The 16,865-nt window shown below is 47.8% G+C and overlaps 1 protein-coding gene across 3 annotated transcripts in view; it reads right to left on the bottom strand.

The window, feature by feature from the left end:
- Window positions 1–8,957, bottom strand: part of FHDC1 (FH2 domain containing 1) — a 40,198-nt gene extending 31,241 nt beyond the window's left edge. The window contains exons 1-2 of one of the 3 annotated variants that reach the window (XM_057310135.1): window positions 8,736–8,957; window positions 1,697–2,346 (exon numbers count right to left, since the gene is read on the bottom strand). In XM_057310135.1, the coding sequence (XP_057166118.1) occupies window positions 1,697–2,209 (513 nt within the window). In that variant the 5' untranslated portion in view covers window positions 2,210–2,346; window positions 8,736–8,957. Of the gene's footprint in view, window positions 1–1,696; window positions 2,347–7,023; window positions 7,129–8,480; window positions 8,574–8,735 lie in introns of those variants that run through there. The other 2 variants (XM_057310134.1, XM_026499496.4) reach the window with 2 other exon arrangements.
- Window positions 8,958–16,865: the final 7,908 nt, after the last annotated feature.

Raw genomic sequence — 16,865 nt, 5'->3', positions numbered from 1 at the left:
TCCCTGCTACTTCCCTCCCTCTCTGAGTGCTTCTTACCCACTCTTGAATCAGCAGACATAAAGCTTCAAGTTCCTGTAGCCCCTGGAACTATCATTTGCCAAAATAAATGTCTCCAATCTATAAGGGAGGCCACGCATTCTAACCTGGTAGCTGCCTCCCCGGCCGCATGGTGAGCTAGACCCCCTTCTGGTTGTTACGGGTGGTTTCCTGAGAGGTGCGCTCCACTTCCCACTGTAGCCCTCCCCTCTTTCCTTCAAATTCTTGAAATTCAATGAGGAGAACTAGGAAACAATGGTGAGAAATGCCCTACTGTACAGCAAGGAGTCTCCGCTGGAAGCTGGGGCAAAGGCCAGGGTACTAAGGAAGTGACTTCTTGCTCCTTCCAATATTGAAAGGATCCGCTAAGAAATGAATGGGCTCTGCAGAAAGGGAAGAACAGGGCAAGTCCGAGTCCAGCAAGGGAGGGCACGAGGGGCTGTCCTGAAGACTTCCTCTCAGATTTATTTCACAGTTCACACTTAATTCTAATCCCAGAATTCTCCACATTTTATAGTTCTCAGACTCTTGGCTATTTCAACAGGGGACCATACCACCAATTTCAAGGACCCCTAAGTGAATCCGTGGAGGGAAGAAGTTAACCTGTTCCTGAGCCAGACAGAGAAAAGAGGTCAATACTGTTGGCTTGAGAATTCAATTACGTAGAGAGGTGCTACTTCCTCCCGGAGCCCTGCCCGCTCTCTTACCTGAGTCACTCCATCTTTGACCTATATTCTCTGCTCCTGTAGAACAGATTTTTTAAATGACACATTTGTTACCCGCCCCCCCCCCCCAGTTTTTCTTCTTGGTGGGCAACATTCTTTTCTTTCAATATCTACTTTCCTAAGTACTTCTGTCAGCAAGCAGAGGTTTCTCAATTTACTTTGTTTCTAAACAGAGTACTTTCAAATGCAATTTTTTGACTCAGTTTCTATAATATATGGTAATTGGTGGCTCTGAAGCCATGCTTTGGTGAACTTATAACCTGCCAGCTTTACTTTGTTCTCAGCTTAAGACATTTATTGCTAACTGGCAATATGCTTCCTAGAAAATCCATCTAAAACTAGCTTTACGCTTTGAACTCTGGAAATCTCTATTCTACAATGGCCACAGTTTAATCCAGAGCTCTGAGGAATGAAGGCTCTCTCTTAACACTTAGGAAAGGAAAGCTAGAGGGGAAAAATAGGGATAAAATCTTCAGGATGTGTATTAGTTAAGGATGTCTTTAACAAAGGGCAATTTTGTCTCAGAAAGTTCCAGTTAATCTCAGTTAGCTGAGCTCAGGAACTTAGGTTTTTGTTTCGACAGAGACAAATAATGTGGACTTCGGCAGAACTGCTCCACCAGGGGAAACCACAGCAGATGTGCTGGAGACAGGGCAGTGCTGAGAGGCCAAAGAACGATGGCCCCACATAGCATGTTCTCAGCGTGAGGTCATAATCCACCGGGATGTCTGGGAGGATGTGGCATGCATGTTTCTTACACTTTTCTGCTAGTCAGCTCAAGCTCATCATATAAGGCCCTTTCTATCATTTCCAGAGCACACTCACTCGCATTATCTTATTTCTCAGTGATTTAGCAAGTTTTGAAATGTACACACCCTTCCAATCACAAAGCAATGCAGTGTGTGGAGGATACCCCTCCCGGATCTGTTCTTACCTCTTCCCTAGCATCCCTGAAGGATGAATTTAAGGTTCCTCCTCTCCTAGAAAGGGAAGGCTTGGTAGTAGTATCTTCTTGCTGCCCAAAGAGTTCCTCGATGGTCTTTGCATCAATTTGGTAGTGATGTTGCTGCCTGGCGGCCAAAGTCCAGATGTTGGTTTTGCCACGAACTTGCTCCTCCGGAATGGTCTTCCAAAAAAAGCTTCTCATCCGCTTTTTCTTACCAAGGTGGCTGTAGCCATTCAAGTGAGAAGCCGGGGGTAGTCCTGGAGGGGGAGGTGGGAGCGGAGGCCCCCCGGGGAGCGGAGGGGGAGGAGGAGGAGGGGAGGGAGGAAACCCCTCCCCTGAATATGGACATTGTCGGGGTGGAGAAGGAGGAGGAGGAGGAGGAGGAGGAGGAGGAGGAGGAGGAGGCGGCGGTGCTGTTTGCCCGATCATGAATCCAGCTGCTGTGGTGATAGTCCCATTTTCTTTATCGCTGACCAAGGAGACACAATTCATAACATGCATAGTACTGTTGCCTTCTAAGGAGATAATTTCTTGGCCTTGGGGAAGCAGACACAAACTTCAACCTTGTGTCATACTTTTTCACTCGCTGGTCGGCTGCCAGAGAAAAAGGCAACTGTGTTGTGGGTCATCTTCCAAACCTACAAAGATAAAACAACTTTAAATCGGTAAAGGAAAGCATCTGAACACTCACTCTTTCCTTCAGAACCTAACATCAGTCCTCCTGGAGGGGCTGGGTCTTACAATCGATAAGAGGTAACGCATCCAAAAGGGCATAAAAAGGGGCTCACGCTTGTATAACTGTGAACCAAACAAATCTTACTGCCTGGAAATGCTGCCAAAGAAGCAGCAACAAACCCTGGAAACCTTCCATTAATCAATAAAACACATATTTATTGAGAACCTGCTATAGGTTCAGCAAGTATTGCTCACTTTATGAATAAACTACTTGTTCACTAACTGGCTCATGAACTGGCTCATTTTCTTTGGGCAATGGATACCCAACCCCTAGGGAAATCACCCAAATGGCTGAAGCATTAGGTATTAGTGTACGACCCTGCCTTTCTCCTGTATGGACATGTCCCCTACCAATCACTTGGTCAAAGGGCATCCTCTGCCTTGCACAGAAGAGGCAGGACATTCGGAAATGATACAAGAGTGACCAAACTCAATCCCCCTGAGTCAGGGCCACCATGTTCCTGCTCCATTTGGTAATGTGCCTACCCTGCAAATACAGAAAAGAACACTACATGTGAAGATTAAAGGCTGTAGCTCTAAATCAAACTTTACTGCTTACACTTTAGACAACTTACTTCACCTCACCAGACTTCCGTTTTGTCCTCTGTAAAAGTAGGAGGTTGGGATCCATTCCATCACCTCTCTCACAGCTGCCAATGCTATCATTTTAGATTCTAGTGAAGCCCCTCTTCAGAAACAATCAGAACTTCATGCCTACCTCTTCAGCTTCTCCTGTGACACTATTAGCAGAGAAGACACATGCACCCAAGTATATGCTCGCATCATACCCCCCACTTGTCTATCCCTTATCCACACAGTCACTGAGTTATATTGGTGGCTTTTGTTTTTACTGGCCTTTAAATATCTGTTTTTGGTACTAAGTTGTTATGGACCTGATGTGAAACAGAGGTCAAAACAACTACATTTCTTCAGATGTAAGGAAAGGTTAACCGAGGATATGGAAGAAGGGACCCCATGCAGTCTATGAAGTGAGCACCCCATCTATGTGGGGACGTAAAAAGGGGACTGTTTCCTCCAGGTCATAAAGGGTCACATGGAAAGGCTTTTTTAGGCTGGACTTCTGAGCATAATTACCCTTTTACAGCATCACTGTCAAAGCTCACACTTACAGACACACATTGGTCGAACAATACTGAATTACGCAGGAGTAAACTGATAGCACTAATGCAAATATTTCGAAATGCTTTACACAGATCCATGTATAAAAGACAGGACTGCCTTGGAAGTAAGAGTGGAGACTCTAGAAATAGACCGTTTTTTCCCCTCAGATCTCAGTTCTGCTACTTCTTAGATGTGCAAACTGAGGTGAGGTAGCTTGTTAAACCTATGTCTCAGCATCCTTATCTATAATATAAAGATATCTTGTTTCATTGGTTTGCGTAAGAATGAACGAGCTAATACATGTACCAAGATGCCTGGTACACAGTTCCTTATTATTAACAGTAACCAGAGTCATACGTACATATGATTTCTCTTTACTTTCACAGGTATTACATTTTCTTTAAAATATGTATTGGGTTTATGGACAAAATGCTAAGTTACTCCGGGCTGCTAGAAAAATGCCTTTAATAGTCCCATTCTTTGCTTTCTAAGTTACTAGGTTTGTCCTTTTTCAATACTCTGTGATTACATACTATATTATCTCTAAATTTTAAGATGAGGGGCGCCTGGATGGCTCAGTCAGTTAGCATCTGCGTCTTGAATTCAGCTCAGGTTGTTATCTCAGGGTTGTGAGACGGAGCCCCACATCCAGCTCTGCACTGGGTGTGGGGGAGCCTGCTTAAGATTTTCTCTCTGCCCCTCCCACCCTTAAAATAAATAAATAAATAATAAATTACAAGCATCAGTGTTTTTACGAAACATCTGAATATTTAACTTTTGAAAACTATATACGGGTAGAAGATAGCACTGCCAGCTACTAACTGGATTTTTCTTTTTTTTTACCATTTTAGCCATTTGTAATTGTGTATCAGTGACATTAAGTACAGTTGCAGTGCTGTGTAGCCATCATCACCGCATAATTTTTTAGAAAGTAAAACTGAAATTATTTATCCAAGCCAACTTACAGCTCACTTGAGACGCAACTGGCTTTTAAAAGGAGTTTTCATAATTACCATTAGGGGCATAACTAGGCTGTTTTCATAGTTGGCACCCCTTAAGCAATGACTCATTGTCAATTACAGTTTATAGTTACATTTGAACTCTTCTTTTTTCAAGACTGCACAGGTAATCTTGGCAGTTTATCCTTACATAGTTTAAAATACTTCTGTACATAAAATATCTTCTGTATTGAAGAATTGCTAATCCTCCAGTTCACCTCCAACTGCAGATATGCTGACTTGTTTACAGATTATTCCTGTTAAGAATGGCGATAACCTTAAAAGTCTCCATTCTAGAAAGCAGTAACTCACTCAGTGCTGCGTAAGTATATCCACAGACGTGCCATTGAACCTCACGCAGCAAATAGATACTAATAAGGGTGAGAAAGACTATCCATACACTCAGGTTGTACACCAGCACTAGTTTCTAACACTAAAGCTCCAAACGATACAAGTCTTTCTGAGTATTGTGCATTTGCACAGAAGTACAAGATAAAGGCTTGTCAATGTAAAAAGTGACACATGTTAGTTAGGCACTGGCGTAATTCTAACCACTGCCCCATCTAGAGAAAGAATGTTATTTCTCAAAGTTGAAAGAACAAAATAAAATTTACAACACTGTTACTAGTATGTTGTCTGGCTAATTTTTTCCCAGGGTAACAAATAAGGATCCTAGGCCCACAACAGCTTCTAATGAATAAATTCTCCAGCAATGATTAGCTAAGATGCTAATGCTTTTACTACTGGCTTCAATAGGGCTTTGATAGGGCTTTCCCTTTGGGCAGGATTTCCAATGTCAAAGAGACAGAGGAAAAAGAGTGCAGACAGACATTCTAACCCTTTCCACAGTCTCGTAACATATTAAAGCAGAGGATACATAAAAAACATTTGATTTACTAGGGTACAGTCCACAGTAAAGACGCAAACGCATACTCTCCCAAGTCCGCCAGCGCACAGGTAATGCCGCAGCCCTGGAAACACCGCCGTTTCTCACAGCTGCCAACTGCCAGCAGCGACAACGGAATTAGCCTTGGCTCTGTCTGGAAAATGTCAAGGGTCCCATCAATCTCCCCCGGGCAGACAGAGACAGGTTTGTAATTTAACATCTCACCTACAGGTTGGGGACCTCAGCAGCAGGGAGGACAGCTGCTAAGGCTGACAAATGTTCAGCCCTGAGTAAAATGCAGAGCTGTCACTTTGAGGCTCTGAAGATGAGAACCATTCAGGCCCGAGTGCGAATCCTTACCCATCAGGGGTGTGTCTGAGTGATGGACCCTCTAGAGAGACTGTAGCTCAACAGAACATCTTTTAACTATGGGAATTTTTAATAGGACGATGCTGGGCCCATGCCTTTAGCCTTTAGCTGCTCAGCAAGCAAAAGTCTTAGAATGCGAATGTTCATAAGGGTCTTCAAAGAAGCCCTCTGGCCCAGCAGCCAGCACTGCCTTGCTCTTGGTGTCAGAAACATGAAGGGAGCAGGTGGGAGGGAAGAAGAGAGAAAGTGTATGTTTCTGTTCGCAGTGTATTTAGGAGAAAACGTGTCCCTGAAAGTCAGTTCAGAGCTCAGGGTTTTCCTGAAAGAGGGTTAGTGGGGCCCGGTTGCTCAGCTGGTCACTCACCCTTTAGGTCAACAATAACCAAAAGTAAACGCCAAGGAAAACCCGCCAGAAAACCTTTCCCCTTCATTTCTGACTTGTGTCACAGATGAGGTGGGAGCAGGAAGGGCTGGCCCACACCCTTCGGATGACAAACGGGTGCAGAATATGCCGGGTTTGGAGAGCAGACAGAGGAGCACACAGCCCTTTTATCTGCGGGAGAAAAAAAGATGGGGGGGGAGAGTACAGGCGATTCTAAAATATGGAATTTTTGCCTTCCACTAATTCACTGGGGAAAGGCTCCTCCCCGACCGCCTTTCAAAACCTTTCTTGACTATTACACACAGAATGTCAACCACACAGTCGAACCAGAGCTGGCACTATCCAATGCTTCACCTTGGCACTGCAGGCCGTTTCCAGTCACCGTGTTTAATCGGCAGCACAACATAAACACTTCACAGATGCCCCCGAGCGCAACACCCAGAGAGGAGAAAAGAGCGCTTGTTTCTGAATGTGCATTTTCAGTTTCTCTCAAGGTCCCAAAACCAAGAAAAAAAAAGCAAACGAGCGCCGAAGGATGCTCTAGAGAGAGGGAAGGAAGCGCTGGCTACTCATTCCAGGAAGACAACTGTGGGTCAGTAGAGGGGGTCACAGACGGCCGAACACTAGGGGCAATTTCTGTGCAAACAGATGTTTGAAAACTGACTACCAGGTCCTCAAGAAATTCTGCGCGGGCTCACCGGGGGCACGATTTCTTCCAAGACGTCTGGACACGGCCGTTTTCCTAAGTCTGTGCGCTGCCCGGCGATCCACCGCGTCCTTCCGTCCCCAGCCCCGGGTCCTGCGTCCCGCCCCAGCCACTCACCAAAAAGGCCCGAGCTCCGCCGCACAGAAGGGTCAGGGGGCGCCGCGTCCGCCCGAGTGCCCAGGAGCGACGCGAGTGCGAGGTCCTGCGGCCGCGCGCGAACCTCCAGCCGCGTCCTTATCTGCGCCGCGGCAGGAGCGGCGACCCGGGAGCGGGCGCCGGTGCACCGCCCAGATAGACGCCCACACGGCCGCGCAGGCTCGGCGGCGGTCGCCGCGGCGGGACGAGGACGCGCTTCGGAGAGAGGCTGCTGCGGGCCGTGCGGGAACCAGCGGGGCTGGAGGGGCCGACGCCGGGGAAGGACTGGACCCTCCGCCTCCCAGGAGCGCCAAGCGTCCGCCCGTCTTCGAGCACAACCGACTGGAGCACCGCCGCACACGCTCGCCCCTCCCGGGGCCCCCTGGGGCCGGTCTGGGCGTGCCGGGGGGGGCGGGGGTCGCCTGGCCCCGCCCCCTCGCCCGGACAACCCGGGCTTAGGGTCGGCCCCAGCCCCAGCGGTACCCGCCCCTCCTCCCAGCAGCCGCACAGAGCTCCAGAAGCCGGGTGGGTTGGGGAGGCTAAAGAGGGAAGGTGTCTCAGTGCTGGGAAGCGAACGAGAGATCTCCTGGTTCGCGGACCCGGGCTCTGCCCGGTCCTCGAACCTTCGCGGCGACACCTCCCTCACGTCCGGGGTCTGGGTCTCGGGCGCGGGGGAGAAAGCCTCACGGCCGCACTGCGGATCAACCGATGGGAGCCGGGAAGAGCCGGCAAAAAAAAAAAAAAAAAAAAAAAAAATGTAGAAGGGAGACTCCTGGTGTTTGGTCGGAGGATAAAACCCGAGAGCCCGCAGTCCCCGAGCTACGGGCACCACGGCGGCTGGAGCTAATCCACCAGCCCACCCGCTTCCTCCCCAAACTTCTACAAGCTGACGGCGAACTTCTAATCGCAACTTCTTACGGCCAGGACGAGTGCGCAGGAGCCGCCCTGTCCTCGGTCCGCATCACCCCGAAGCGGTCCTCCCCAACCCCGCACCCACTTTCTGGGGCCCCAAGTCTGGCTCCCCGCTGGCCAGTGGCGCGCTCTTGGGCCGGGAGGGGGTCAAGTGGGGGCGCGGTTTATCCAAAAACCTTAGCAGCTAAAGCTAAGTTAGCTGACCCTGGTCCAACTCGGAGGCGGCCCGTGACCTAGCTCGTTCTCCGGACGCGGGACCAGACCCGCGTGTCTTGGCCTCAGGAGACCGATCGCTGTCCTCTGTAGCCTCGGTAGTGCAGGCACCAAAGTCACTCGAGTGGGTGTGGAGGGAGTGCGCAAACCTCCCCAGCCCTTCCCACTGAGGCTCGAAGGCAGCCGAGACTTGGCGCCTCAGCCCAGGGTCCAGGCTGATCCCCGCCCTTGGCCCTCTGGAGCCGGGGAGTGTCCGGCTCCCGGTGCCCCCGAGCGGCGGTCGCCCCTGCCTCGGGCACCCGGCTTCCACTCACCCGCGGCCCGCGCTCCTCGCTCCGCAGCGGGGACTCCCAGCGCCAACGCCTCTTCCCTGGTCTCTGCAGCCCCGGCTGCTCAGGACCGCGAGGGGGCAGGGCGACGCGGGGCGGGGCTCAGCAGCCGCCTCAGGTAACAATGCTGCAGAGGAGCCTGCTCCCAGCGCCCGCCGCAAAGGGCAGCACGCCCTTTCCTGCTCGGCCCCTTCCCTCCTCCCACCCTCCGAGCGCCAACGTCGGCGCCGCGGCGCTCACCTTCACCTTCCCGGGGCCCCGGGGGCCTGGAAGTCGCTGCACGGCACGCTGCTCCCCGCACCCGGAGGCGCCGAGGGAAGGAGGGGTGGCGGGAAACAGAGAAGTACGAGTGTGAAGAAGAGCCAGGTGTCCTCGTGTAACCAGCAAGGGGAGGCGCCAAGCTGCTTCGGAACCTGCGGGCGCTTTCCACAAAGCAGCCTCTGCCGCAACCTCCCCGCCACCCTTCCCTGCGCACACGCACACTCATGCACGCACACCCGCCGCGCGCGCGCACACGCGCACACACACAGGCGCGCGCGCCAGGCCACCCTCTGCCCCACGCTTGTTTCCCCCTGAAGCACTGGGCAGCATTTGGGTGCACTGTTCCAGCCCTTAAAGCCGAATCCCAGCTGAGCGGGAGCTACCCGAAGGTCACCTCTTCTCTGGGTCCTGCCAACCTGTCCGTTTGTTACTTTTTTTTTTTTAACTTCTCAATGATGATGGTACGGATCTTTCAGTTATATTTAAGCAAAGCAAAAAGTCCACTGCAAGTCAGATCTCATGAGCGGACGCTGTCTGGGAAAGACTCCTACAGGAAGAAACGGGAGGGGGGGGACAATTTAACTGCATCTTTTTTTCAAAGTCACTTGTGAAGCCAGGCAGCGAAATACATAGTCAAAGAAAACCTTTCCTGGGCAAACCAGCCGGTCAGAAATCAGCTGCAGGGGTGGAGAGGCGCCCTGGGTGGGGATGAGGTCATCCTTACCTTTGACTTGGTTAACAGATAACAGACCACAGTTTTCCAGCCTCTGCTGCCTGATGACTTCTGTCTCTCCACCCTGGTCTTCAACCCCTGAACTCCCACAATTCATTCTTCATGTGGATGGAAAAAGTGAAGCTATTACGGCAAAAACAAAAACAAAGCAAAACAAAAACAAACAACAAAATCCATGCCAGCCAACAGCCCGTTTATTAGCCGCTGACCAGGCTTATACTACATATAAGTAGATCCAGCCAAGACCAGAGAAAAGCTCAAGGAGTGGGAAATGTAATAAAAGAGAAAGACAGATCCATGCTCAGGGAGTTAATATTAATCCCAAAGGAATATGGACTGCACAGGCCAAAGTTGAATGAAGAATTTCAAAACTGAGGAGCGGAATGGTATCCTCCCCTTTTCTTTTATGGAGGCCTGGCCAGAGGAAGGGTCTACACCCACAGCACACTTCCAGCTCTTCAACGCCCCCTCCCAACCTGGGCTTCCCCCACACTGTACTAAGTCTTCACTTTCTAATCAGCCACTTCTTTGAAGAGTCAAATCCAATGACCCATTGTCAACCTCGAGTCTTTTTGATCTCCCTGCAGCATCCTGGCCTACAGGCCTTCTCTCTGCCCCTCTGGCCTCTTCTGCGGACTCCTTTATCCTTTGAGGACAGTAACTGCATTCTTCCAACTCTCTCTCCCATTATCCCATGGATTCTGTCTTCTGACTTGAACCTGGAAGGGTCCAGATTTTATAGGGCCCTAACTCTTGAGGGAGCTTTTTAAAGAAAATCAATAACTTATAAACATAACACCAGGTGTATGAAAGTGTCCAGGAGAGTGAGGGGCAGGAAAACTTGAGCTCCAAGGCAAATCCACTTCTGACTTCATCTCTAGGTCAGCGACTCTCAAATCCATGTTGTCTCTCTAATATCTTAAGCCCAAACTCAATGTCCAAGGGTCAACTCATCTTTCTCTTAAAACTAGCACTCTTCCTGGCCGTACCTCTTACTTAAGAGCTGATTTTTAAAATTTGAAATCCTGGAGTGCCTGGGTGGCACAGTCATTAAGCGTCTGCCTTCGGCTCAGGGCGTGATCCTGGCAAACTGGGATTGAGCCCCACATCAGGCTCCTCCGCTGGGAGCCTGCTTCTTCCTCTCCCACTCCCCCTGCTTGTGTTCCCTCTCTCACTGGCTGTCTCTCTGTCAAATAAATAAAATCTTAAAAAAAATAAAAAATAAAAATAAAAAAATATAAATAAATAAAATTTGACATCCTGGCTTTCCTCTGGTTCTTTTTCTCTTCTGCATTCCTTATATCTAAGTATTTGCCGAATTTGTTGTTCTTTCCACAAATCATGTCTCTTATATCTGTACTTTATATCCACATCCACTCATCCCAATTAGAGGACGGGGGACCTGATATTTATTTGCTGTTGGCCATGTGTCAGGCATCACATTTGATTCTCACACCGACCCTAGAAACCCACCATATTGTATTTTCTAGTTTAGAGAAAAATTGTGCTCCTGTGTCCACTGCCTTTGGTATCCTTTCTCCTTCTCCTCTCTTCTCCCTGACTCTGCTGCCAGGCCAGTGTTTTTGAAAGTCTAATTTCACCACATTACCTACCTGTCCAAAAGCATCCCTAGGTTCACATTCGTGCCTACTGGAAGAAAGTGGCGATCTTCCATCTGACGCTGGCTGCATTATACCCTCCCCGCCCGCAGTCTGAACTGTTCTGTTGCACCCAGGCAGCATTGTGTGCTGGTCCTGAACGTGTCAGCCTTCATCTTTTGCTCTTATTATATATGTTGTGCATATTACGTGGCCAAAAAGTAGTTGAGTAGCACAGAGCTACTCAAATAGAGTCAATGTCTCTCTGGATGGGGATCTAGGGGACACTTCATTCTTCATCCATTAACACGCTGTTAACCACGCCCTCGGCTCGCCTGCGCTTGTGCTTGGGAGTGAAGGGGGGGCTGCTTGTCTCTATCCCAGAAATGCCAGCAGCTCTGTCTGGGGAGGAAGGCCAGCAAGACTCCTGAAGCCAAGTGTGCCTAAAATCAGCCCGGCCCCTGGAATCTGTGGCTTGGAGGAAGCTCGCTGCTGTGACCTGGGGTGATCAGTGCGCACCTTCCCCAGCAAGCCGAACCTCTCTGGGGCGCGTTCCTGGCTTCGTGCGGCCCCAGCCACGGGCCCCAGGTGCCAGATCCAAAGCCTGCCAGAGAATTCTGTCTGCAGCTTGTCTTCCCTCTCCCCAGACTGTCCTTTCCAGATCGCTCCTTTTCCTTTGCCTGGTTCATTTTCTCTCTTCTGGCTTCCCTTCCTCAGCCCTGAGAAGCTTGTGGTTTCCTCTACATCAAGCATTTTGTATTGGAATCTGTCCTTAGGACCTACTAAACAAAACCTTCAAACCAAAATAAATCAAATTGCAGAATCCATCCAAAAAAATACCTTATGGTTCTAAAACAGGCTTATTTGCTTAAGGAAGAAGTCTAATACATGAGCTGACTTCATGGGCCCTCTAAGGAACCCCAGTGGACACACAGAAATAAGTCCCCTCTGGCATAGAACTGAGGCATCAAACTGATTTTTAAACCACTTTCTCTCCCTCTCCGTGTTGCAGACTGAGACTTCCTTAATCTTTGTTCTTCTTAAAACATATGTGATGAGATCAGTTGTTCAGTATTTAGATTATAGGCTGGGTCTTTGCTCTTAAAATTGGAAACGGCAAAAGAAACTAACTCTACCAACTCTATAGTTAAACAGACTTGGCAGACAAAAGCAAAGACTCACCACTCCTTCTAATAACAGCCATTTCTAAGAGAAATCGCTAGACCTCCTTGTTCCCTTCAAAGGTTGAAAAGCGTAAAATAAATAAAATCAACGGAATTGTTGTCACTATGAATGCAAATTTGCGTCAAGTATCTTACTGGATTGCTGATGTTTTCTCAACAACTTTGAACTGAGAAAATGATGTTTTCTTTTTGCAGGCGAAGAAATGGAAATAGTAAGTTGCTTTTAAGTATAGTAAATAGTAAGTAGGCTCTGACCATGAAGAGGGAGAAACTTTTTTTCCTGGGTGCTAAGTAGCGATTTCTGAGAATTTTAAATAGAAAATGCTTTCACAGTTAGGGGCATTGGGTAGCTCCATTGTCTAAGTATCTGACCCTCGATCTCAGCTCAGGCCCTGATCTTGGGGCTGTGAGTTCAAGCCCTGTGTTGGGCTACACGCTGGGTGTGGAGACTACTTAAAAGAAAGAAAGAAAGAAAGAAAGAAAGAAAGAAAGAAAGAAAGAAAGAAAGAAAGAAAGAGCTTTCACATGGGATGCATGTGATGTCGATATCCGTGGTAGCATCAACAGGCATTTCCCCGGCCAGAAGTAAATACAGGTACTTTGTCAACGGCAGTGACGGATTTGTTTGAGGGTAAAAGAGATTACCAACATATAAGAATGAGGTAATTAGACAGCCGATGACCTCTCTGTCCTGCCGTGTTTCCTTAGAGCCCAGTGTTCGCTAGCTCCCTTTTAAGGTGTGGGCATGCATATGCGTTGCATGTGTGTTTTGGAGGCAGGGATGGAAGTGGAGACGGAGGTGAGAGAAATACTGTATACATCACGGAGGTTCTCACCCAGAAAATCCTCAACTAGGCTTTTCTTTTTTTTTCTATTTTCTTTTTTAGTTTACAATTGATACAGTGCTTAGAGAACTGATCAGTATTAATGATCAAGGTAGGGTCTGGCTGTTATAACATTCAAATTTTGAGGCGAGAAATGCCTTTAAAATATACCATGAAAATGTATCACTTCTTTCCACCACCCATCATCAAAAACAAGTATGTGAGTCTCCCTAAGAGAAATTAAGTTAAAGAGGATGTCAGATGACAATTTCTTTTGCTACTGGCTTTAACTGTTTCAAATTGTTTACCCTTTGAAGACGTTACCGGAGCAAACGGTAATTTGAAACCATAACACTCACAGTACAGGCAGTGAGCAAACAGCAAACAGAAACCCAGTGAATCAACAATATTGGTATGTGGTGGTGGTGGTGGTGGTGGTGGTGGTGGTGGTGGTGGTGTGTGTGTGTGTGTGTGTGTGTGTGTGTGTATTTCCCTGGGGAAATAATATATGCATGTCTTGTACAAGACTCCGTAGGCATATAAAGGTGGGCAAAAGGACATGTTGGTGACTTAGCAATTTGCAAAGCCCCTTTTACTCTTGGAAATTGAGTTTGTACTTAGTTTAGGGACCAGTTATGAACAAATACTTTTGCACTAAGCTTCTATTTTTAATAAGAAGGCAAAATACTTTCCATATAATAGCAAATCATCAAACCAGCCCATAACAATTAGCATCTTAGTATTTCTCAAGCCAGATATACAGAAATAATTCAAATGGAGCATTTTTGGAGAAAGAGGGTAAGCCTTTGGTGGAAACACCGTTTTTCAAGTTTTGAGGAGGCCTTGGCCACAAAGAGGATCCCTGCCAATACCCTCAGCGTCACGATTAGCTCACAGTTTGCACCCCTTTGATGAGGGAACAGAAGGCAAGTCTGCCCACGGGTCCTGTCCCCGTGCTTTAATAAACCACCAATTTTGCACCAAAGATGTCTCAAGAATTCTTTCTTGGTCGTCGGCTCTGGACTCCACCCCCACTGAACCTCACCTATATTTCACAACCTCATCACCTTTGTGGGCCTGACCAGCCTAACTCTGAACAGGGCTGCACTGGGGTTAAACCCTGGACTTCTCTTTTCATCGTCACTTCTCACTGCCGGCCCCCTCCTGAAGAAAGAGGCTACGGTATTGAGTCTAACTCAGAGAGGTGATACCAAATATTCAGCCACTTGTAGTTTAAAATAAATGCAAGATATTACCCTCACATTTCTAAGTACCTTTTCCCTGGTATTTTTGTACATATGATCAACTTTTGTGTGTTAAATTGTATATTAAACCACAAAATGTAGTAGAACACCTACACAAGGTATTTTGCTATAGGTGATGATTTCTCAGGACCAGGCTCCAGAAAAGAGCAAATTACTTTTCATTTTGCTTGAAATGTTGCTGATTTCTTTTTTTTTTTTAAGATTTTATTTATTTATTTGACAGAGACAGCGAGAGAGGGAACACAAGCAAGGGGAGTGGGAGAGGGAGAAGCAGGCTTCCCGCGGAGCAGGGAGCCCAAAGCGGGGCTCGATCCTAGGACCCTGGGATCACGCCCTGAGCCAAAGGCAGACACTGAACCCAGGCGCCCTGAAATGTTGCTGATTTCTGAAGTAAAACCCTGGGCTCTCTCCCCACGGCATCCCTTTGTTGAAGGCACAGGTATGTGGATTTCTGAGTTTCTGAGTTTTGAATTGTGTCGTGCTTCCGGTGGGGTGATTGACAGGCAATGTCTCTCCGGGTGTCCATTTTACACAAGGGGAGATGCGATGTAGGGCAAGCACACAACTGAACACAGGACTGTAATTTACACTGTACAATGGAATTCTCTTTATGCTGGAAATTGCCCCCCCACCCCCATCCCCATAAGGGACAATTTCTCTTCCCAGGGAAATTGAATATCATCTCACTGTGGATTCTTATTTACCCCAAGTTTGGGGTCACAAAGACACATAACATTTGTAATTTTAAAAGGAGTATAAATAGGGGCGCCTGGGTGGCTTAGTCGTTAAGTGTCTGCCTTCAGCTCAGGTCATGATCCCAGGGTCCTGGGATCAAGCCCCACGTTGGGCTCCCTGCTCAACGTGAAGCCTGTTTCTCCCTCTCCCACTCCCCCTGCTTCTCCTTCTCCCACTCCCCCTGCTTGTGTTCCCTCTCTTGCTGTGCCTGTCTCTGTCAAATAAATAAAATCTTTAAAAAAAAAAAAAAGGAGTATAAATAAGGGAAAGCAGAGAAAATGCTAGATGTTCACACATCTTTATTCTTCCTCCTCACCCCCCACCCTTTATAAAGATTTGGATGTATTTTCTAGCTTTGAATTCTTTCCTTTATAAGCATGCCCTCTTCACAGTCGGTCTCAATAAGGAGAGTAGTTTCCAAGGGCGCCTACTTGCCTGCTGGGCATAATCAGGTTAAACCTTGTTCTACTGGAGGGGAGGGCAGAGGAAGGAATTCTACCCCAGCAGCTCCACTGGACGGGGGCTCATAATAAAGGGGACCCCTTGTGATCTTCATGCTCCTGGTACAGAGTCTGCAGAAGTCACTTGACGGCTCAAAGACCTTTGTCCTGTATGACAGGCTGGGTAGTCACCATGAAGAAATCAGAGGGGCTAATTCAGAAGCCTGGAGCAGGGATGGGGGATGGGGGCAGAAGGGGATAAGGGGGAGCAATGAAGATTAGGACTCACTCCCAAATTTATATTGGCATCCAGATTTTTAATACATTTTTAAAAATTAATTTTTAAAGTCATCTCTGTACCCAGGTGGGGCTCGAACTCATGACTCCAAGATCAAGAGTTGCACGTTCCACTGACGGAGCCAGCCAGATGCTATGGCATCCCGGTTTTTAACAAAAGTCGCATGTTCTACTTTAGCCCAAAGCTCTGGAAATTACCAACAAAGACATTTTTTTTGCATGTGTCTTCCCTTCCCCGTCAAAATAAGCTGATTTCTTCTTCTTCATCAGGCTGCCATAATCGAAACTGCAGTAAAGGACTTTACCAGAATCGTATTCAAATTCCCAGAAAGCCACGTTTGCAGATTCAATCCCCCTACCCTGTGACCATGAAACACTCCTGCACACCAGTCCTTGTGATGCCTACTTATTACCCACCCATTCGAGTACTAGGTAGCTAGTTATTTGAGCTAGTGCTCAAAATGGGAGCACACAGGTTGACTTTCTGATGGTCATACCATAAGGTCATATATTAAATTGCTAAATCTTCTGACCAACAATTCTCCCCTGATAACCTGGAAGATACAGATAAATTCTGCCTCTTTGTCCAAATACACTCTAGGGCTAGAGTGTATCGAGCTTTCTTTTAAATGACTGGTAGGGAAAAGAAGGGGTAAGATTCAAAACCAAAGCCTACATAGAAATAATATTATACTAATATATAGGATTTGATTTATGAGAGGTTTTTTTTTTTTTAAGATTTAATTTATTTATTTGAGAGAGAGCAAGAGGGCACAAGCAGGGGGAGTGGCAGAGGGAGAGGGAGAAGCAGGCTCCCCGCTTAGCAGGGACCCTGATGCTCTATCCCAGGGTCCTGGGATCGTGACCTGAGCCGAAGGCAGACACCTAACCGACTGAGCCACCCCAGGCACCCCTATGTGAGGTTTAGATTAGACCATTTCCAATGACCGAGGGGCGATGGCAGGGTGGTAAACTGCACTCTTCTGCACCCAACACACATACATGCACAAGGCATTCCAATTTGGAGCTGAAG

This window comes from Ursus arctos, unplaced genomic scaffold (assembly GCF_023065955.2).
Source record: "Ursus arctos isolate Adak ecotype North America unplaced genomic scaffold, UrsArc2.0 scaffold_11, whole genome shotgun sequence".
In the NCBI taxonomy this organism is placed as follows: Eukaryota; Metazoa; Chordata; class Mammalia; order Carnivora; family Ursidae; genus Ursus; species Ursus arctos.
The sequence above is the reverse complement of the archived record's forward strand: the minus strand, read 5'-3'. Positions and strand labels throughout refer to the sequence as shown.